General features: G+C 42.1%; 1 protein-coding gene across 4 annotated transcripts in view; it reads right to left on the bottom strand.

The window, feature by feature from the left end:
* The window catches only part of LOC129727108 (bumetanide-sensitive sodium-(potassium)-chloride cotransporter), a 160,940-nt gene that overhangs the window by 9,430 nt on the left and 127,297 nt on the right, over positions 1-24,213 (bottom strand). For 3 of the 4 annotated variants that reach the window (XM_055684574.1, XM_055684577.1, XM_055684575.1), the window contains 5 exons: positions 18,962-19,586; positions 18,209-18,903; positions 17,342-18,146; positions 16,538-16,582; positions 16,072-16,166 (listed from right to left, as the gene is read on the bottom strand). In XM_055684574.1, coding sequence (XP_055540549.1) covers positions 16,072-16,166; positions 16,538-16,582; positions 17,342-18,146; positions 18,209-18,903; positions 18,962-19,586 — 2,265 coding nt within the window. The remainder of the gene's footprint in view (positions 1-16,071; positions 16,167-16,537; positions 16,583-17,341; positions 18,147-18,208; positions 18,904-18,961; positions 19,587-24,213) is intronic. The other variant, XM_055684578.1, reaches the window with a different exon arrangement.

Raw genomic sequence — 24,213 nt, 5'->3', positions numbered from 1 at the left:
TGGACGACAACACGAAAGTGAAACTGCTACTACGCCATATTGGCATTGTGAACGCTACCTAACAGCATCCTGCAAAAGCACCCCCAAGCGTTCAAATTCGAAAAAACCGGTGATGAAGCTTTTACCATTCTAACGCTGGAAAACCTGGTGAAAGAATATAATCGGATTATCAACGGATCGAAAAAAGTGGAAACGACAAGTATTTGAACACTATCGCTAATCATGCAAATCATGCTCACCAAAAACAAGTTCCTTTAAACGCCTTGCTGGTTGTGTGGAGATGTCAAGGGGTGCTCCTTACAAAACCGTTATTGCAGCAAGTGCAAGAAGAAGGTTCATAAGGAAGACTATTATTCCTTTACTAAGCAGAAGTCATCCAAGACGGTCGACAACTAAGGAAAAAGGACACCACAAAGTCCAAAAGTCCACCTCTCAAAAAAAAAGAAAAGAAAACGGAAATTCATCCTGAATCTCAACGGCTTTCCTGTCTAGTTGCAACTAGGCTGCGCGTCGGACATCACAACCATCTCCTAGCAAGTCTGGGAAATGACTGGCCAACCACCAACTCAAGAGACGGAAGCTGTAGATGTCAGTGCATCAAGAAACGAGATTGTTATTATCGGTGAATTCCTAGCAAACAAGGCCAAGTTTAAATTTAGAATAACCCGGATCTCCAGGTCGTCGACATCGAGACGATCGATTAATCCCTATTCAGCACACTGATCCAGTCTGTACAGCAGAAGTCACAGCCCTTGGTAGAGAAGCTCCATTCCAGGATTTCTGATGTTTTTCAAACTTCCATTGGTCGCTGCACAAATGAAACTGTACCTCAAACTCGACTTACGCCTTGAATATTGTCCAAAGAGATCGGTGACTTACGCTGCACTACCCAGGCTTGATGCCGAACTACAGATATTGAGTCGAAGTGAAATTCCGTAAGATGCTGGCCATCAACGTCAAGGATTGTTCCACTACAACCGAATCAAATCCACCCCTGGTGCATTCCAAGGGGTCAAATGGTAGCCGGTATTCCAGGTGTCAAATCGTATGTTGACAGCATCGTGATAGCTGGAAAAACTCAAAAGGAGTATTCAAGAGCAGTGCAAACCTTTACGCCTTTCTGGAACGAAATCAAGACTATGGATTGCATTTTTGTATTGAGAAGTGTCGTTTCTCTCTTTCACATATCTAATTCGTGGGTCACATGTCGATAATGCTAAGATTTTATTTGGGAGTAATCAATAACTAAGGACGATTCGTTAACCAAAGGTCCTTCGAACGTTCCAAGACAACCCTTCTCTCCGATTTGTTGCTGACTCCCTAGATCAATATAAGGAAATCATCGTTGCAGGCGACGCTTACAAAAATGGTCTGGGTGCAGTGATTATGCATCGGTTCCGAATGGCGCAGTCAAAGCACACGCTTCAAGGTCGCTGACACTAGCTAAACAAAACTACGGACATATCGAGAAGGAAGCTTTGACGCTCATTTTTTGTTGTTCCCCGTTTTCACAAAATTATTTTCGGACGCAGCTTCACGTTTCAAATTGACCACGAGCCGTTGCTGAAATTATTTGGAAGTAAAAAGAGAATTCCAATTTACATCGCAAATTAACTCCAACGCTGGGCACACACGCAGTTGCTTTGCAACTTTAACATTCAGTGAGTGTCCTGCGTTGGAGGCGATCAGCGATGTGAACTGGAATACCCATCTTGCATCCGAATATTTCCAGTAACGGCTTGTTATCGGGATAAGAATGGCGATGATTTTTCATAGCTGTTATCTCATAGCCTTGACAGTAGGTCAAGACTTTCTTGATTATTGCATAACATCTACCACTTTAAAAAAAATCGTAGGGATTCAGCCAATTTGCGATTCCAGAATTCCGAACTAGACGGTCTGGTTGGGCAGGACTCTGGGAACGGCTACTGTCTATTTCTGCATTTTGAAAATCGTCAGTTGGTTCACCTTCAGGTACCTCATCTTCATCTGAAACCTCAGGAACAGCTGATCTTATCGATTGGAGGTTAAGCTATTCCAGCAGTATAGAGGTTGGGTCAAATTGGTGAGTTCTCATAATCGCCATGACGTTGTTTTAGCTGATTTGTATGCGAGCAAATTAGACATCCAGTATCCAACAGAACATTGTAGTTTACCCGACCTTTGCGCTCCACGGTCGTTCCAGAAACCCATTCGGTTGTGTTGCGTCGGAGCATCTCTGCGTAGACTATATCATCTACATTGAACTCCCGTTCAATGGTATTGTGGTGTCTGTTGGAACAGGTCAACCTCAGCAACACTTCTTAACGTATTATTCATCCACGGCGCTAGGTTGGTCTCTGCTTTTGAATTAAGCGAAAATCATGTTACGAAACATGATTATGAAGCGTGGTGCTTTCTTAAAAACATTTGCATGGAAGTTAGAGATAGCAGTTCCGTCGCAAGATTACACATTCGCGGCCATAGTAAGACTGCATACTGACAAAATAAACTACGGGTACTCTAAAAGTAATACGAACTTGAACAATCAGCAATGACCTAGGCCCCGAAATGAAGACGGTGATTGAAAGCTCAGTACATGGAACCGTGGATCGCTGAACGCCCCGGGTGGCGACCGGATCTTACTGGATCAGCTGGAATCTGATATCATATCATGTCGATATCGTTGCGCTCCAACAGCTCTGTGATCTGCTAGGGAGAATTTACGAGCGCAAGGCACAGTACTACCAGACCGGCTGGGGACTAACTTTGCAAGATGCAGAGTCGTATGATCAAGTGGCAGGTGATCAGTGACCCAATTTAATGAATCGAGATATCAATATGGTTATCGTGGACATGAACGCTCAGATCGGAATGGAAGACATGTGGTGCGCATAGCTAGCCTGCCTGGTTAGGGTGGACACACCGATCGGCAGAAACAACTGGTATAACGGGAAATGTGCTATCGCACCGAGAGCAAGTCGACGAGAGAGAACAAGGCCAAGTAAAATCGGGCACGGAACGACTTGCCCACGGAAAAAGCGCCAGCAGAGCCCAGTCTCGCAGTGGTTATGCGCCGACATGTACAACGACGCAGATTTTCACGAATGCCAGCGAGATGGCCCACCGCGATACAGCGAACTGACTAACACATGAAGCAGATGATCGAGTAACAGCCCCTGATGCTCATGAAGTTCGTTGTATGTTCGGGAAGCTGAAGAACCACAAAGTCGCCGACAAAGACGAATTTCCAAGCCGAGCTCTTCAAGTTCGTGAGAGAGATGCTAGTTAGCGCGTTGTTCTAAGCATTTCCAGGATTTGGGAGGCAACAAAGCTACTAGACGAGTGGAGTCGTTTGCCCATCTTCAAAAAGGGCGACGAGCGGGTATCCCCCTTTTCAATGTCAGGAGGTTCAGTATCAAGCGGGTTTTGATCAGAAGGTCAGTGTCAAGCAGAATTTATGGACACCTGTGTCACCACCGACCAGATATTATCAATGCGACAGATTTTACAGGAATGTTGTTAATACAACGTGCTCACACATAACATCTTCATTGAGTTCACGGCGGCCTACGATACAATTGATCGAAAACTCTCATTCATGACTTGGTGGCAACAATAAATTATAAATCAGGAAACAAGACCACGTGGTCATTTCGTTAACCCTCCCCCAACCCCCGTGCGTGGCCTTTCGTGGTCTTTTGACAAACCCCCCCCGTCCCCCTCTCTATGACCACGTGGTTTAGGAATGGCTCCAAATCGTGCCTACCTTTCACTTCAAGAAATACCTCTATCGAATTAAGTGCGACGACGTAGAAAGTTGACGCTGGACAGAACTCTGATAAGATTAGTAGTCATATACGGATTCAACAAAAAAACAACGCTTCTCGCGGAGAACTTTTTTTGTTGTTTACAACATTTATTTGACGCGGCACAATACAAATTAATGTTTTGGGGAGCCAATTATATGTACTGCCTTATGGTCTAAAACATCTCATAAGCTAAAGACAAATTTTTTATCCTCGCTGCCGACTACGAGCTGAAACTAAATCTATAGAGTAAACAGGTATAATACGCACCACCATCCCCCCCCCCCCCCCCTAAGGAACATCGACAATATTGTAGCTATGTTTATCACAAACCACAAATCTTTCATGCAGTTGGATACACTGTTTAGTTGGTAGTGAACTGCTATTATTTTGTTTTGTAATAACTGTTACACAAAAACGCCATAATTTTCTTGAAAAATATGACTATGCAAGCTTTCCAATCTACCGGGGCAAAACGCCCCAGATGCAGTATAATATGCCCCATGCAGTAGCTTCATATGCCAGCTCAGCATGCGAAGTGAAACAGCGCTTGAAGTCTCAGAAGCAAACGCTAAAGCAATGAACAAATCAGCCGGGCTAGCGGTGGGGCATATTCCCCGGGAGCTGTAGTGTAGCAGAAAGTATTGAATACTTAAGCAAATTATACAATTTTTAGCGTTTCTTCACTAGATACAGCTGCTTAGAGGTAGATCTTAAGCAGCTCAAATCAAAATCGATTTTTGTTTATTTTTTACTGCTAGTGACAATTATTAAACTTGCACAGAATGTTGGTCCTATGACCTGCTACGGATTCCCAATAGTCTTAAGTCTTATTTTTTGTTTGTTTCCGAATAAATGGACTGGGGCGTTATGCCCCGGGGGAGCGTTTTATACATATTTACCCAAACTAAAATTAACATGGGTTTTTTAATCTGAGATTCGTTTCGCTGTTAAATTGGCACCTTGATGCTCTTCAAATAGCTACAAACATTAAGCATGTATGTCAGGTTTCGCTGAGCGAGGATATCACGAACTGGGACATAGGATTGTATTCCTCGGGCCCTGAGGGTATTCAAAAGAAGAGACCTGACACCACGGAATTCAGTACACACCCAAACCACATGTTCAATGTACACGCAAAAGTTGAAGTCTTGTACAATCATTGTGTCTTCCCGATTCGCACAAATGTTGCACAGAAATCGCACCATAAATGTGTGAAACGCATAACGCAACAGTTGTACTGCGAATACATTGACATAGATTGAAATCAGAATAGGTAGGGGAGAACCGTACAAGACGCACCAGTTGGGTAAGATGGCCCATGCTATTAATTCCCCAAAATACTTACACATGTGCCTTTTTATGACGAAATTCTTCGCTTTTCTCATAAATACCCAGCTTCTCTACAGTTCTCATATAAAAAAGTGTGCCATATCGACTAAAATACTAAAAAACTGTGTAATTGACTGTGGCTCTGTCCAACATGTAATTATTCATGAATTTTGTTTAAGTTTTTATGATTAACTGACTTGTAAATCATACAAAAAACTATGGTTCCCCTAACCTTTACACTTTTGGAGTTTATATTACTATGAGTATTTCAAATCATTTCACTAACTTTTGTCAACTTGATTGTTTTTAAATCAAAATTAAAATTGGGGCAGAATGCACTATGAAGATGCTTGCAGGAGATTGCTTGACAACTTAGAGCATGTCCCAATATTTTTGATTTTACTTTCGAGACTTCAAGCGCTTCTCACTTCGCGTGCTGATTTCTGCTAGTGGCATATTAGCCTACTGCTTTGGAGCATACTGACCTTTGTTGTGGTGCGTTTTGGTCACGGGCTTGTTTGGCGACAATGGTAATTTTTACCAAAAGACATTGAAATCGAGTATTTTATAATAAACTTCGTCATAAACATACGATAAATAGATCCTACAATCATCCTACACGTTCAATGTCGCTTTGAAACGATTTGAAGCGCTGTGAATCGCGCAAATGCTTAACTGGTGCGTTTTGTACAATCCTCCCCTATCATATACCGACACTTTATTTCTCACATCGAGTGTATTAGTGACTGCTCTTTCTCTCTTGCTCGTAGATTTTCCATGTACGTGCGACGAGACTAGATACGTCACATATAATTTGCAGGTTGCTCTTTCACTTCTTTTTCGGTTCGGGTTGCGACGCACAAGACGATGTCTCGTCGCTTTACGAAATGAGCGAGACACCCGTGCTGTACATACTAGATGCCAGTGGTGTTAGTCTCACTCATACTGTCGATGCGTGCTTGCTGCTATTCAGAGGAATGCATGAAGAAGAAAAAGTATCTCGGAAGCGTGTGTGCAAAAGACTTGAAAAACGTAGCATATGTCTCGTACTCAAGCAGAAAGGAGGAGAAAGGTTTTGCTTCATGCTCGCTTTGCAATGCTGCTTGATACCAGTTGAAACTGTTCAGGTGTAGTAGTTTGGAGCTGCCAAATACATTGGAGAAACGCTAGAGCATTAATTGCGTTATGCCCAACACGCAAAAACTGTACTGGTTACGAATTACATCAACAATTGCGCTAAAAACGCACAATTTTGTACTGGTTTCGCACCATCCAACTTTTGCGTGTACATAATCCACGAACGCAATGATTACTGTTAGCGAACCCAATACGCAGGAGCTGTGCGTCGAACCCATTGTGGTTGGACATAATCCTAGAAATAACGCGGATTAAGTCTCGTCCTTCATCCAACCCTGGAAACCAAGGTTTGGTGAAAACCTTAGGGATGATGCAGTGTAGCCACCTCCCCAGTTGTCCCTTGTCCCCATGGGCCTGCCAGTTGACAAGTGTATTCTGGCGTGAAAATTTTAAACATTTGTTGTTGTTTGTTGTTGTATGGCAATTGATCTGTCGTAAATATCACCTTTTGTTGCGCCCACCATAGCCAAACTGTCCGCTTCCTTATTGCCCGGTATCCCACTGTAAGGTAATCTGGGAAGATTTTTCGGATAAAGCACTCAGATGTTCCCGTATTTTCCCCAGGAAATACGGAGAGTGCTTTACATCCTTCATCGATCGGAGAGCTTCTATAGAACTGAAACTGTTCGTGAAGATGAAGTAATGGTTCGTGGGCATTTATTTCGATAATCCCTAAGGTATAGTAAATTGCAGCCAATTCTGCGACGTAAACAGAAGCAGGAGGCGGTGAAATTGCTGTTGAAGATACCGAAGCCAGTGGACTCGTTGAGAAGTGATCCGTCAGTATAAAACGCATTGTCACAGTTGATGTTTTTATATTCACTAAAAAAAATTTAGGGATCTGCTGCATGCGTAGTGTATCTAATAAGTAGTATCTAATAAGTTGACGCGATTGGAGGTGTATGAGGAAGGATTTTTGCTTTGAGACATTAGATTGAAAAACACAGTCATGAAACGGGTTTGAGAATTAAGTTCAACTAGCCTATCGAAATTTCAATTACAAAGGGGTACTCGCAGAGGACTTGAATTGGGTTGTTTTACTATATCATTTTTATATCATCTGAAAAAGCTGCATTTTCTAAGCAAAACGTGATTTTCAAAAAAAAATCTATCGTCCTTCGGATTTTAAATCACGAATCAAAACTGCTCGAAATCGACAGTACAGTTACAATGCGCCCATGCTCATGTAATAAGCGATTCAGGGTCCCTTTAACAATCGAAGGACAATGATATAAAATTTAAAAAAATATGTTTTGCTCAGAAAATTACGCCCCTTTAGCTAACATATAAAAATCAGAAATCCGCGAATAACTAAACAACCCAATTTCTTCGGAAAAGGTGCTGCGGACTATCTACAGACGGATGATGTAGAGAGAGAGAGGGAGAGAAGGTGGGAGAGAGAGAAAGATTGCTCACCTGGTTGAGTGGTCGGGGTGACAGCTTGTTAAGACAGCATCGTACCTCGAGACCAGCTGGAAGACTCTACCGGTATCAGGAATAGAGAGGCACAGAGTGCACGATGACTTGGCCAGATCGAAGAAAACTTGCGGTTGATGAAACGCCAAGAAGCTGATGAAACACAGCCCAGAACCAAGTATGGCGAAAACTTTTCGATACAGCGTGGCGATAGGTCCGGAAGCGATCACGAATACGTGTTGTGAACGTCGTCTTGAGATCGATGACCTTTATTACCAACGGTATTACGTATCACGTACTAAAATTTCATTTTGCTAGGCTAGCAAGTAGAACGAAGATAATCTTACAAAATTGTAAACTAATATATCCAAAATTTTGATTAGTATACCAATATTTTATTAAAGGATCAAGAATAGGGAAGAATGTGGTTCTGAATATGAGAATCTACCAGAACTGCGATTCATTCATGCAACGCAATAAATAGGTATAAGGAGAAAGAAAATATCATCGCATTCGATTTTCTTTCCATTAACAGCAAGAAACTACCGCAGTAAGCATGGAGACGTGTTTTATTGTCTGGACGTGCTTTGCTTACCAGGTTTTCATTATCAAAAGTCGTGAACCTACATAATTTACTCGGAAATATGTCTGCAGTGCAACTCTCCGTGATATTTAAAACCGTATTAATTTTAGGTGTTTATAGGCCTCATTTGCTTTGATTTATGAGCCTAATTATTCAAACGTCAGTTCTGCCATTTGTAAGTTAGTTGAAACGGGAATTGCTCAGATTTATTTTATTGTCCTATTCGTCTAGACAGAATTTGTAACAACTTCAAAATATCACTGGGAGAGATTTTGAGTTCAAGGCCAGAAAGCGTTCCTTGAGGTACATAATGGTATCGTTTTCCGTCGTACGGAACGGCGCAAAGGCTACTTGTAATATTAAACCAGCAGCGACAACCCATGTAAACGCGTAAGTAAAATACGATGTTGAAAATTTCATGTGTGATTTTCAATCACGGCATGGCGTAGCAGCTCACACCAACAGTATGTTTAACCCTCTAGTGCCCAGTGCCGCCTTCAGACGGTCTTCAGTTGAACCTCTAAAAAGCTTCGATGAGAACTTAAATAATGTTTAGCTTCATAGTGATTTTTTTCGAAGTCCGTCTAAAAACTAGTTTGGGCACTAGAGGGTTAAGGAATATATCCTACCGGATAAGAAGCAATGAGTGATAACAAAATGTCTCAAAATAGCAATCGATCAGCAGCTGTTAATAGGAATTGAATTCGTGTTCCGAGTGAGAAAACTTTACAGCCTTTTGAGCTTATTCTCACAGCTGATAACATAAGATAAAGATTTGTTCCCGCAGGCAGTTTCGTTAATATACAGTTGGAAGGACATTAAAAATATTGATCGTGCTGGCTCTGGCGGCTCTGCTGTAGTAGTCAGTGCGGTAAAATTTCATACTCAGTCGAAAATGTACAATTAAAATGACCATCATAATCAATCTGTTTCAAATGACACAGTTCCCAATTGTCTCATAGAGTAGTGAGGGGCAAAAGTACGCCCTTAATTGTTTTTGCAACAGTACTATTGCAAACAGTTATCCTAAAAGTCGGTTTTGTTTCCAAGCGGTACATGAACCTTTCGCCTTCAAAATGTATTACTAGAGTTTTTCGAATTTTGTTTGAAGCATGAGAATTTCACTTTTTAGAAAAAATACTCAGATGCGAACTTTTACCCAGCATGCGGGGCAAAAGTACGCAGTTTACGGGACAAAAGTTCGCACTGTATGAACAGTGTATTTAGTACACTATGTTCGGAAAAGTTAATTGTTTTTCGCTGTTTTTGCACTGAAATAATTTTCTTACTTCCAGAAATTCGGTTTTATGGGGATATATTTGGGTGTTTTGGTGATATATCCCAAAAATGAACCTTCCAGAAGAGATTCCGCTGGGACTTCTAGAGGTCACAAAAACAAATTAAAAAATTTAATTTCGGAACCAGGGTGATACAAAGAGACCCGAAAATTGTATGAGTATGATGCCAAAGACCTGAATATGACACCAGACGAACCAGAAGTCACCATCTAGAATTTGAAAATGGCGTCTGAAGTCGATTTCCGGTTTCAGGGCGTCATTTGATTTTGAGATATACACATATTGGGGGGTACCCGACCATTCTGGGGTGTTTCCTAGAAACCGGAAGTCGACATCTTGTGATCCAAAATGGCGTCTGGGGTCATTTAATGGGCTCAGAGCATCATCCCGAGTCCAAAAATACTCATATTACGTAGTATTTGATCACATTTTGATGTTTTCCAGAAACCGGAAGTCGCCTTTTGGAATCAAAAATGGTGTCTGGGGTCGTTATCCAGTCTCTGGACATCATCTCGATTACGGAAATACGCATATTGGAGGGTATTCGACCATCTCAGGTTGCTTTCTAGAAACCAGAAGTCGCCATCTTGAAATTAAAAATGGCGTCTGGGCCATTTTCCGATCTGTGGACATCATCCCAGTTGCGAAAATAAATATTGGATGGTATTTGGCCTCGTATTTTTCATTGTTTCTTTGGCTTCCAGAAGCCCCTACCTATTCCGGAAGGACCATTTTGAAAGCATATAAAAAAAAAAACTATTAAAATGGTTGTAAGATTCCATTTCAAAAATCATGAAACGATGATATTCCTCAGTTTCGGAGCACATCCGCATATCACTGGTTATTTTTAAGTAATGTCTGTACAAACACATTTTTTCACTTAGTGCGTAGTTTTGCCCCGCGGTTTATGCGTACTTTTGCCCCACAATGAGTTTTCCAACTGGTTTGAGTTTTGTGACAAGCATCAAAATATTTCCGGCAAAACAAATTGACCCTACAAACCACAAGTATACAAGAGTTTTTTTGGCTCTGTTGTTTTCGAGTTTCTGTGGTTTCCGAATAGGTCAATCATAGTTCTCAAAACTAAGAAAATTAGATCAACACAGCTCAAAACACAACTTTCCTCATAGCTTCGCCCCATTTAAACAGAATCTTATGTGTTTACATGTGTGATTAACTGACGTTATAATACTGCAAATTCATACAATGTTGCCAGTTTATTTCGCTCGTATGCTTCGAAAAGGCCAATGCGTACTTTTGCCCTGTGCGTACTTTTGCCCCTCACTACCCTCTTGGTAAACATTTTAATTGAGTAACTGCAGCTCATTTTCCTTTGAATAGCCACACGTATTCATTTGCGAATGAGTAATTATGGTGTGTCGCGAAATATTATAAACAATAAATCACTATTGAAACCAGGTATAAAAGTTATGTTTTTCAGCCTGTGTACATTAATTGTGAACAAAATACAATCGGCTAAAATGAATTAATATTACATGAATAGCATACCAACGCACAGCATCAATACTTGCATACATTTATTCCATGTTAGCTGATGTTAGACTCACTGCGATACTAGTTCAATTATTAATACTACGCGTACCTAAACTTAAAGTAACACCTCGAGTGTTATTTCAACTCGCTCTATTTTTCGCTGCAGAAATTTTTTTATTCTCTCCCGCTTGGCGCGACGAAATGAGAAACGTCGAACATCTTAAATATCAAAACAACACAAACCGATACATAACTGTGTAGTCCTCGGTGCAGTTTGGAAACTCGGACATGGAACTGTAAATCACGCTGATTTCAGGATGCGATAGGATAATCTACGAAGAGCTATATCCACACAACTCAAAGTCGTAGCGCTGCAGAGACTTTGTTGGACAGGACAGAAGGTATAGAAAAGCGGGTACCAAGCGGCTACTTTCTACTACAGTTATGGCACCACCAGCGAACTGGGAACCGGCTTCGTAGTACTGCGCCTACGCGTAATAAGGTGGAGGCTGATCAATGCGAGCTAAGAAAAACGGGCCGTTTCTTCAACTACAGCATAATCAACGAGAACCGAGAAGGTATAGAGGATTTGTGGCCGCAAGGCACAGTACTACCAGAGTGGCGACACAACCAATGAGCTAGGTACCGGCTTTATAGTGCTTGGCCGAATGCAGAGTCGTGAGATCAAGTGGCAGGCGATCAACGACAGGTTGTGTTTGTTGAGAATAAAAGTCCGGTTCGCAACTACTCTATCCTTTTTGCGCCCTCAAGAAGAAAGACCCGATGTAGAGAAAACAGCTTTCTACGCACAGCTGGAGAAACTCTACGCTAGCTGCTCGCGTAGAGACATCAAAATTGTCTTCGGGGTTTGAACGCTCAGATCGGTAGGAAAGACATATACAAGCCGGTGAGCGGACCACACTGCCTGCACACCGTGACGAATGACAATGGCCAGCGATGCGTCAACTTCGCTGCTTCTTCGCTGGACTGGCAGTCTGAAGAATCTTCTGTCCTAAAAAGAACATCCACAAAACCACCTGAAGATCACCTGACCAACGAACAGCAAACCGAATTGACCATGTTCTCACCGACGCCCGGTTCTTCTTAGACATAACAAACGTACAGATACGGATATTAGCTCGGACCACAAGCTAGTTGCGGTTTTTTTGCGCTCAAAACTGTCGACTGTATACCACGCACGACATCGCTAAACCCTACGGCTCAAAATCCAGCAGCTCTGAGATTTTCAAGCTGCGGATGAATACGCGCAACAGCTCGAAGCGGTACTACTCACGGTGAAGGGCCTCGGCGCATCGCCTCTCGAGGATGGCTGGTGCAGCATTCGCACAGCTATCGGGTAGACCGCAACGGCGACACTAGGAGTCACCGAGCGGCAGAACTCGTATGATGGGGAGGGCTAGACAGTGGTGAACGAGAAGAACCAGACCTGGGCGACATACATGGGTAGGTCAACAAGAGATTACAAGGCCAATTACAAACGGGTACGGAACGACATAACCACGATTCTCAGAGGAAAGAAGCACCAGCCAGAAGATCGTGAACATGAAGAGCTGGAGCAATATGCCTATTGACAGGGCAAATCTACAGAAACCGCCTAGTGACGAAGATCGAGAAGACATTGAAATATAAAGAAACAGCGGTCTGCGCTTTTCTTGATATTGAGGGAGCTTTCGATAACTCGTCCTTTTCATCAATTCACAGAGCTCTACAAAATGAAAGAGTCGATAATACTACAATGAGCTGGGTGATTCAAGTAATGCTTTCGAGCAGGAAGATCACAGCTGCATTGGGAGATACATCTGTCACAGTTGAGGCAGTAGAAGGGTGTCCTCAGGGAGGAGTTCTCTCTCCACTGCTATGGTCACTGGTGGTCGACGCTCTTCTCACTAAGCTATCGCAGCTGGGCTACAAAGTAATTGGTTATGCCGATGACGTAGTTCTTATTGTTAAAAATGTGATGCAACTCTTTCTAGTCGAACACAAACGGCTCTAAACACCACCTCCCACTGATGCTTAGAAGAAGTGCTGAACATCAACCCCACAAAAACAGTTATTATACCCTTCACCAAGCGAAGGGTGCATTCAATCACTCCTCCAATATTAAATGGGGTAAGACTGAGTTTCAACAATGAGACCAAATACCTTGGAATCATTCTGGATAAAAAGCTGAATTGAACTGATCAGCCCTAGTATAGTAGCCTAAGATAAATGAAACGACAGTCCAGGCAAAACTTAACAATGTTCAATGACTGGCCTCTCTTTCAGTTACCAGTGCCCTGCGCACAACGCCGACTACAGCCATGGAAGCCATGCTCTGCTTACTGTCTCTACATCTGCATGTGAAGAAGGTGTCAGAGTTTGGTGCACCTAGGCTACGAAGAAACACAACGATGCTTGAAAGTGACCTAACGGGTCACCTTAGCATCCTGAAGGAGTTCAAGCTAACACCTTTAGTAACAGCAGTCTCATACTGGATGGAAGCAAAACCCAACATGGACGTTCTATATGGGCTGATTGACACGCTGGCATTGCTGGCATCAAAGTCTGCCACACTGGAAGTGCATTGCAACTCAGGGAACTTTTCCGCCTTGACCAAGTTATGCTACTTTGGGTATGCGTACATTGCGGAATCGGGGGAAATGAACATGCCGATAGCCTAGCAAGACAAGGATCTGCCCACCAGTTCATTGGACTGTTTTTTGGTACCTCCGTATCCGCCATCACAGGCGAAAAAGAACAGGGGAAAAGCTAGATATAGTATCTCATTGGCAACGTGCGCACGGTTGTAGACAAGCTAAACAGTTTACTTACCCCAACCTTGCGGTTCCCAAGAGGCTACTTAGTTTAACTCGTAGTGAACTACGCATCATCATGGGTCTCCTTACCGGACACTGTCCCGTTCTTTATCATTTAAAGAAAAGGCAAAGTCCCAAACCGACAATTGCCGTTTCTGCAACGCTGAACCTGAGAGCACAGCGTATTTGCTCTATTTTGTGGAGCTCTTGCTTTATCGAGGTTTAGCTTCTTCGGAAGTTACCTCTTAACTCCATATCTGGTATGGAGCATCAATCCCAAAACCGTCACTGGTTTCATCAATTATGTTGTTTCGAATTGGGGCACAGGCTTGTAACCATGCTTGTCTTTTCTTCTCATAAAACCTCTAGAGTGCAGGAGAACATCTTGCAACGAAAACAACTGCTCTCACACTAAAGACCAAAACAACGCTCATGCTAGAAGAAAGCGACAGACGATTTTTATCTGCTGAGCCTCCTAAAAGCACCGCGGTGTAACCGGAATCGCTCTCTCACTCGCGAGACAATGAACTATGGTGTACTTTCCCACACGTATGGACATCACGCAACAATAATTACACAGCAGAACGGTGTAATTATTGTTGCGTGAAGTTTTTCTCCGCTCTTTCCACATATGAGAAGAATGACAAGCATGCTTATAACCAACTAGCTCAACTCCATCAATGAGTTCGAGTAAAGCAATCAGGACCAGCCACAAAAGACAATCACTCCTGTCGCAGTGGTACTTCTGCCCTGTGCCCTTCAGGCATACAGAAAAAAAACTCAAAACTCTGTAGACGGCGATGAGCTTGAAGTGGTCGACGAGTTCATATATTTGAGGTCACTGGTAACCGCCGACAACAACATCAGCAAAGAATCCAGGCTGGATTTGTGCCTACTTTTTACTTCGGAAGACACTTCGATCGAGTCGAGTGCGACGACGCACGAAGTTGACGCTCTACAAAACCTTGATAAGACGTGTAGTCTTCCACGGAATCGAGACAACAACGCTTCTCGCGGAGGACCTCAACGCTCTTGGAATTTTCGAATGGAAGGTGCTGCAGAGAGAATTCAATTGCTCACCTGACGAAAGTCAATAGACTGCGATGGGCCGATCATGTCGTGAAGATGCCGGACGACAACCCTGTGATATCACTTCTTTTCAGCAACCCTGCAGAAACCAGAAATAGAGGGGCCCAGCGTGCACAATGGTTCAACCAGATCGAGGGAGACTTGCGGGTGATGAGACACCTGAGAATTGGCGAATACCCTAATACTGAGCAACACGGCGACAACTTCTTGATACAGCACGGCTCTCGTCTGATTGGTAAGGGGCCATTCACATACCACAGATGGACAGATTTTTAACGATTTTGAAACCCCCCCCCTCCCCCTTCGTGGACAACTGCCCATATAAATTGTATGGACCGTGGACATTAGCCATCCCCCCCCCCTTCTAAAGCTGTCCACGTGGTATGTGGATTGCCCCTAATGTATGGTAGGTCCTAAGCTAAAAGATTCTATTTTATTCACTGCCGAAAATATCTGATCATATTTGAAAAAAAAAAAAACAAAAAGTCGTAATAAGTATTTAGTGTCAAAAAAAAAGGACAATTATTGTTCTATCTCATAGTGCAATTTCTTGACAAAATTTTTAGAAACAGCGATTTGAAGCGCATCTCGTTCCGACCGCCAAACTGAGTGTGTCAAAATATGACTTTGCCGTGATAAGAATTACTTGATGCCAACAGCGTAACTCCTACGGGTTTTTAATTATAAAAAATGTCCATCATAATGTCCATAGGACCAAAACCGCAAGAAGGATAGGAGTGAGAAAAGGTAAGTAAAATAGATAGGCAAAAAATCATAGCAATGGTCGCTTTCATCAGTTTTAATAATACCTTCATAATGTGAAACTGAAAGTCGAAATCGAAAATTCATCTCTGTGCTACTCGTAATAGCCATCAACGCTTCAAAACGGAACGCTGATGTGGTAGTGCCATTCATAACCCAACATAATTGATTGAAATATACTTCATCAATCTATTTTGAGATGAATGTGACTCACAATGGTTTCAATGCAATAAAGCCAATAATTTTTGCTTGATATTTATGTTTTTGTTTTACTCCCAAACAGAAACCAAGCCCACGCATTTCACTCATAAAACGAACCGAGTACTGGCATTATTAAAGCGAAAAAAAGAACTTACGTTAAGCAGCTTGGCGTTAATGTCCATCGGATCGGGCATGCCGGAAACGGTCTGGTTGCGGGGAGTCCCAACGGTCAAATCACTGGTACTGCTGGCTACAGAGGATAATACAGGAAAAAAAAACAAAGGTAAATACTTTTTGCTTCGCAGCGTTCTTTTCGTTTATGTTTAATTGAAATCGGATATGTACGGTCAGAAAAGACGATAGAACTGGGAGAAGTTTTCCAGCAAAGATGGGATTTCAAGATAACCTCAATTAATTTTCGGAAACTCTTTACTCGGTAGTTGTGATTAAAAAAAAACCCTTCAATTAATAGCTGGATAATGAGATGAATTGGTTCGGTTGGTTACATACCGGCCGAAATATCAATGTGTTCCGATGGCTTACCATACTATAATGAGTCGCGTGTGATTCGAGCACGCGCTCATGCGTAGCACGTGTTGCGTTTAATTATGCCAGACCTACCTTTGAGATTCTTCTCATTCTTTTCGCGTACATTGTTCCGCTCGGCTGTCGCGTACAATGCGGAATTTCCGGGCATATGCGTGCGGAATTTCAGGCCAGTCCGAATATTTTGTCGCCAGTATCGATTACATGCGTGTTACAGCAGAGAGGGCGGAAAAGTTGTGCGACCGAGCAGGTTGCATAGTGTCGGGGGTGTTGTGTGTCGGTTGAATTTCGATGCAGTTGGTGCCGCGTGTAATTTAGGTTACATTTCGAAGAATATTGCATGCAATTTCAGCGGTTCATTTTTTTTTTCATTGGTCGAGCAATGTTTGGTGTAACATAGTAAAAAAGAGAATTTGAATTGAATAATTTAATATCGTGCAGCTAAAATAGTAAAGAATAGGGTGGAAAGTTTCATATATACATTGTGGTAGCTAGTCAATGTTGTATTTTGACAAAATGAGATGTGGTGCGGAAAACAAAAGAGCGAAACTCAAAAATTTCTAAATTCTACACAATTATATCCTCCTTGCGGTTGAAACTTGCGTAAGTACATGAAACGCATAACGAGTTGTAGAAATCATATCTGCGAAAATAGTAAATATGTAATGCTTTATAACAAAAGAGAGTAAAATCATAATGATGAAGTTTTCTGTTTCAGCTTGTCCATGCCATACAGAGATCTGTGCAGCATCAAGCAGGCTATTGGCATATCGTTCTACAAAAAGATCGAAAATTATACAACGAAAATTCTACAAATGATTGACATGCTAACAAATATATACAAACGATATCGAGGAAATAGGGATAATCATCATCTACCTTGAGACAAATTGCGACTCAACGAGTCGCAGCTCCCGTGCAGGGAGCTGATCTTATTTTGCCCGTCCAGATCGTTGGTGCTATCGTTGTGGACCAAGGACCGGGGAGCTTCGACGATGTGCTTCACACTGGTTTCTTCCCCGAGTACCGGCGAGTAGTCCAAGCCCTTGGCAACGCGCAAAATCGCTACGGATAAGTACATATCCAGTGCCTTGTGCACCACGTTGAAGTACTGTTCCAGTTCCACCGAGTCACACTTGCTCCAATCGTTCTTGTAACCCAGCAGCAGAACGTTCGGTTTCAGCTTCCCGATACCGCTGGCCTGCATCGCAGCCCGTGCTCCGGTTTCGAAGTCATTATCATCCACGTAAGCGTAGAACCCTTTAACCTTATGCCGCCGGAACCAGTCGGTTGCTTTTCGCTGCAGGTAGTTGCGATACTTCTGAGAAGTTTGCGTCTTGCTGACATGTCCGCAGACCATCAGCGATAGATTCTTTGTCAGTAGATAGGCAAAGTTTACCAACAGTGGACGAGTACTGGGATGGCCGGACATGACTAATATCTGTGGACGGTAATTCTTGACGTGGTCTTCCACATTGTTAAGCTGTTGCACGGACAGGAGGGCGTTTTTGTAGGTTTGTGCTTGTGTCGTAGAGCCCCAATTGACGTCTGGTTTACGGTACGAAACGAAAAGGTAAAGCGCCAAAACTACCGCGAACGTTATCAGTGCCGTGGGCCAAGAAATAAGGAACATCACAGCAATACACAGAATAGCACCGAGCAGGCTGAGCCACATGTTGTAGAACTAGAAAAATCAATGAAAAGTGTTAGTTTCATAACTTCACAGAGCAGTTTGACATAACATACCCTAAAGGTTGGTCGCCAACCGACTGGTTTCGCTAAACTAGCGTGGAAAGTGCTGAAGTTTACTAGGCAGTACGCTGCTAAAAAGAAGTTCGAAATAAGTGGAGCGATCAAGTTTAGCTCTCCGATTAGAATCACCGCCACTGAAATCACAAACGTCAGCAGGTAGCCTCGAACTGGCTCGTTGTTTTTGCCGAACCCTTTGCCAAACCATCCAATCTTTGGATAGAGCTTATCCTTGCATAGTGCCTGAAACACCTTCGGCGCGGACACCAAACTTGCCAGAGCTGAGGACAAAGTTGCGGCAAAACAACCGGCATAGATGATCGGTCCAAAAGCCGAAACCATTTCCATAACCTGGAAGGAGTTGTGCAGTCCATATTGACATTCTTCCGGGGCGCATTCAGTAAAGGCCCACGATCCGTTCATCGTGTCTGTGACGTTACCAGTAGCATCGCGGAGCACCGTAGCTCCAGCCATTATGGCCATTCCAACATAGGAAATAGAGGTTAAAATAATGGCTAAAATCGTACCCTTAGGGATTGCCGTCGAGGGGTCCTTCAAGTCACCGCTAATATTGGCTCCAGCCAAAATACCCGTAGCTGCTGGGAAGAAAATAGCAAACACGGAAAAGAAATCGTGGTTGACGTTTTTGACAGGCCGATAATCCGAGCCAAGGTTTTCCATGAAGACGGTACCTAAAATAAGTTAAGCGATTATTTCTGTGACGGAACGAAAAATGTCAATTGGACTTACTATTGTAGCCAACGAATCCTTTTGCCAAATCATCATCCGACTTTGGCCCTATGATTGTTCCTATAAGAAAATCGGCAATGGCCACCAGCAGTATAATCAGCAGCACCACCTGAGCCTTCGCTTCCCACTCCATCCCAATAACGACGATTCCCAGCAGAATAACTATAGTTATGCACCCAATGATTCGAATGTCTTGCACATCGCCATCGATGATCTGTAAACCGAAGGAAGCCAACAGATCCGTCATCGATTCGCAGAACCCAACCACGTACATAGCACATGCAACGGCATTGGCCAACGAGAAAATCAAACCAATCGAGCCACCGAATTCGGGCCCCAGCGAGCGGGATATCATGTAGTACGTCCCGCCACCCTTGATCACCCCGTTCGTGCTGATCGCCGACATCGAGAGAGACGTAATCGCTGTCACCACAGTTGTGATCAGAACTAGCACCACACCCTGCACGATGCCTGCCTGGCCAACAACCCAGCTGAGCCGCAGGAAGAGCATCACACCCCAGATGTTAAGCAGGCAGCGCATCAGCACCCCCTTGATCCAACCGAACTTGACCGAGCCCTCCAGCTCACCGAGGTCCACCTGAACCGTCCCGCGGCGCATGGTTTCCTGAAAGGGTAAGAGCAAACATGTGAAATCTGCCATTTTATAAACATTGTAAAAAATAGCAATGAACAAATTTTTATTTAAACCCGGAATAAAGTAAGAAGTGAACTGCCGTTTTGCACATATTTGAGCCATGTTTCAAATTAAGCTTGCGAGGAAAGCGAATTTGAAATTTTACAATACTTCTTGGCATTGCGTTAATGTGACATGTAGAATGCAAATCAATGTAATTAAAGTGCGACAACTGGCAACAAGGCTAACTAAAAGTAGTGTGCATTCGATTTCTGCATAAAGCATTGATTATAAAATCTGTTTCCTCCAGATCATATCCGACAAAATAAGTGTGAATTGCCCCTATTCACACATTAGCTGTGATTGAAAAACCGCTAATAGTCCAAAATGACATCTTTAGCCTAGAAGCACATCTGTGCAAAATTTCAGTCAAATAAATAATGACAGCTGAAAAAAATACACATTTGGTAGGAATTATCATATTTATTTACTTCAACACTGACGTGTGAAATGCTGTGACGATCCGTATATCTACATAATTGATCGTTAAAAACCCCATTGAGCTTCGAGGTGCCAATCCATAAAGGGGGGTTTCCTCTGCTACCGTATGGGATAACCCAAGCCGAAAAAACTAGCCCAAAAAATATACATTGTGACTCCACTGGCCTACAACCGCTGCTACGTGAATGTACCACTCGATGACTAATGATTTTCTGAGAACACTTTCGAAGCGCCATTCACCCGTTTACCGTCTCAATGATGATGTCCGGTACGGAGCAAGTGGGACACAAAAATTGCCATATTCGCGCCAGGTCGCGTGCTAATCATCGCTGCCGGCGCAATATACCGCTCGTTAATGACAATTAACCTTTCACATTCGCCGATTAGTTCAATCAGCGGGTGCCAAGCTACTACTACCTAGTTGAGTGAACTGAGCTGTTGTAAGAATCAAACAACTAAGAGCAACCCACCGAAAAGTGATGCGCGGCCTTGGATGGGCACCGAAAATCTCCTACCGTTAAACAATGAATCTAATGTTAACGTGAACGCATTCAGTGTTTAGTGCATCGAAGTTTAGCACCCGGGCTTCGCTTTGTTTTAAGTAGAATGGAGTGCAACTACGGACAGTCTACCTATGTTATACTATGAACTTCGTTTTGTTTTTAGTAGGTATGAATTATATGCTATTTTGATGGGTAAAGCCTTGTAAATACTGTCTCTGTAAAAGCACAGCTTTTTCAACGCGTATAAATATTTTTAGATTATATATTTGTAAATTACATTAAAACTGGTATGAAATTCAAGTCTGATAAACCTGACAAATCATCCACATGACAGTTCTATGTCTCTGTCAGTCAAAAATACTTGAAAGGCACCTTTTTGAGACAACTTCGAGGTTGTTTGTTTACGAAAAGCTATTTTGTATAAAAATACGATCTCACAAAATCAGGCTCTGATATTTGTATCATTCCGCAGCATTGAAACAAAATATTGGAATAAAAAAAAACCGCGTAAATTCCGGAATCCGCTTAAAAAAACCCGCGTAAAACGCGACCTTAGTGTATAAGTTTATTCGTCATACGCATACAGAGTAGAGGAAAAATATGATAAGAGCTGCCAGGTATTATTCGTTCCCCCGTCATGCAGTGAGCAATCGTTGATGATTTCAAAAACATGACGTGCGTCTTAAAACCATACCACGATTTGTAAACTGCGTTTAACAAAAACACGAGCATTTGCTTTCTAACTAGTGGATGCAAGTCATTTTGGAACATACACTCATCGCTTCATGGAAACGCATTTAGATCTGTTGAACGATACAAAACATGTACCCATTTAGAAATCCCAAGTCTTGTGGCATGGTTGTATGTTCCCCTGCAAAAACACATACAAGCGTGTAGTCATCACTGATTTTATTACTTTTTGTGTCTAATGCGCGATCCCAAGACACAAAAACTAATAAAATGTTGCTCAAAAGTAACCAAATCTTCTTCGTTTATTTTGGGTGTATGAATCCCCAATAATACACCTTTAAGACTGAACCTTCTTTTACAAGACTAATATCCCAATAAGTTGACAACTACTCATTGAATTCTCGAAAAATAATAGTTGCGCTTGAATTCAACTTGTTTGATTTTTTCAAGTCAAACAGATGTTATCTGAGAGAGCTTTTGAATAAGTCCTGGTAAAACATGAAATGTCGGCGTTGAAATTAAAATAGCTTGAAAATGATTGATTTTGGGTATCCCAATTATCAAAATTATTGCTTCGTTTATTGTTATCTGTTATATCTGTTGTATATATTTAGTACTTGGCTCGATTCATAGTAAACCATTTCATTTGATTTGGATTTGTAAATCTCAATAGGTTGAAGCTCCTATACCATTTAACAGATCACTATTTGCTGGATAAGCGTTTCGCATGTGTGCGGGTGGACAAATAAAACAAATATTGTTCACATTCAATATTTTCCGTTATCTTCCGGAGCCCGACTTGCAGCATAAATTATTCGATCAAATCCTCCTATCATCCTGAAAAATGTCACTGATATTTGGCCCGAACCGTCATATCCAGAATTTCAAGTCTTGTGTATATTGGGTGTCTTGCCGAAGTAATCTTTTAATGTGCCTAAAAATTATCGAATTTCCCTTTGCCTAGTAGTGTATTAAAACAAGTCTCATGGGAAACTTATAGCATGTGATATTTAATTGTTGACGGGGTATAGATGTCAGCGGTTTAAAACAACAAGATATACAACAACGGCGCGGGAAACGTGAAGTTGGTCTATATTAGCTAGTTCTATCCAAGTTTTACTGGTGTTAATCAGTATAAAATTGTTCTAAAAACAGTCCACCTGAACATGCTCTTAGTAAAGTTATTTCTATATGATACAAGATAGTAGTTATGTCATTTCCAATGAATCTAATCGATTATATGTTCATTAGTTTTTGTTCGGTCGATAAATATCGTGATTAAAGAACCGCATCAGCCGACGAGAGATTGCTTTCTCGAGTTTACTCGGGATTCTAAATAGACGAATAGTTGGATGCTACAAGCAGCAGATGCTTTAATACACCTATCGTATGTTGAGGATCGCAGTGTTTGGCAAGAAAGATACTCATCGTTCATTTTTCTTATAAGCAAGCTTCTCGAGCTACATTGTTTGATTTCATCAATTCCCACGGTGACATAAAAACATAAACTTTCCTTCTCCACCGCAGTCGCAGAGATGCATATGAATTCGGTCTGACCGTAAGCGCGTACTTGGGAATAGTGATTGACAAATATTTAAACACTCGAGTGCTTCTGGTGGTGCATTGTATTCCCGCGCCACTCGTAGAGTCCCGTGAGCTCTGACAAGAAAATACTCATAGCAACGAGTTAATTTTGCGCGCAACACTGTCCGACTCAGTGACTTACCACGGTGACACAAACCTTCTTTTCCGTCGCAGTCGTGGAGATGCAGAGGTAAACTCCATTAGCGATCCATACAAAGTGGTAGCTACTGAATTGTTGTACACAGGAGATGACAAATTAATCCCATGTACATGGTTCCTTGTACTCCTTCACTAGCTTGGGTCGATCACAGAGTAGAAACTACGAAAAGTGCAGTCGTCGAGCTCAAACTCATCGCTATTTCACTTTTTGCTGATAAAAATAACGCTATGTAAATATCCTATCGAAATTTGCCAAGGGCAGTAATTAAAGAAAACTGCATTTTTTGCAGTATGCCATTTAAGATCGCAAAAATGTTCTTTCAACTATTCCCACCTGTCGGTGTCCATTATGAGGGCTGTATGCTAATTTTCGATGCTTCTATTCAAGATAGATTCATCCGAATGATGCGTAACGGGTGACAAATAAAAATTTGGAATTTTTTTCTACTGCTATAAAAAAGTGGATGTATCTAAAAAAAACTGATACTGATGTTTTGGAAGAAATGGAATTAATATGTTGATTCAACATTCGTTTTGACTGATAGCCATCTCACTAGGCTTGAACCTTGATTCAGACAAGAAGGAAAAAGTCTTTTTCTGTCCACTACTCTGGCCGGTCTTTCACTACCTTTCTGGTGGGTTATTGTTGAGACTTGCAGGAAATTATACAAAGTCGAAACCGGAGGACTTTCACTTTCAAAATGGTTTACCGTTAATTTTTTGCCAAATTGTTGTGTGAACTGTACAATGTGCTTGCGGAACGCTCCTTGTTTCGACACCATTTTGAGCAGAGCTGTGTATGCATAAACACAACAAAAAATACTGGCATAAAGAGGAGAGAGAGCGTACACATATACATATCCTTATTTCTTTTCATTTCTAAGCGTGTTGTTGTGGAGCAAGAGCCTCAAGAAATTCCAAATTTTTAAATGTCACCCGTTAGCATCAAACTTTTAAAAAAGTATCTTCAAGATGTTGAGAAACTCAAAAGATGAATTACGCTTATTGAATGAGTTTTATGGATAATTCTTTAAATGTTCTTCTCCCACTCTTGGAAGCCGAATTCTTTTCTGGTCCATCCCAAAAATACCGTTTCAACAAAGATTAGACGCCAATCCAAAGCTCCTTTCGACTGCCTCGTTTCGTTATCACGGAGCGCCACTACGGCCACTCCAGCCAAG

The sequence above is a fragment of the Wyeomyia smithii genome, chromosome 3, assembly GCF_029784165.1.
Source record: "Wyeomyia smithii strain HCP4-BCI-WySm-NY-G18 chromosome 3, ASM2978416v1, whole genome shotgun sequence".
Lineage (NCBI taxonomy): Eukaryota > Metazoa > Arthropoda > Insecta > Diptera > Culicidae > Wyeomyia > Wyeomyia smithii.
The sequence above is the reverse complement of the archived record's forward strand: the minus strand, read 5'-3'. Positions and strand labels throughout refer to the sequence as shown.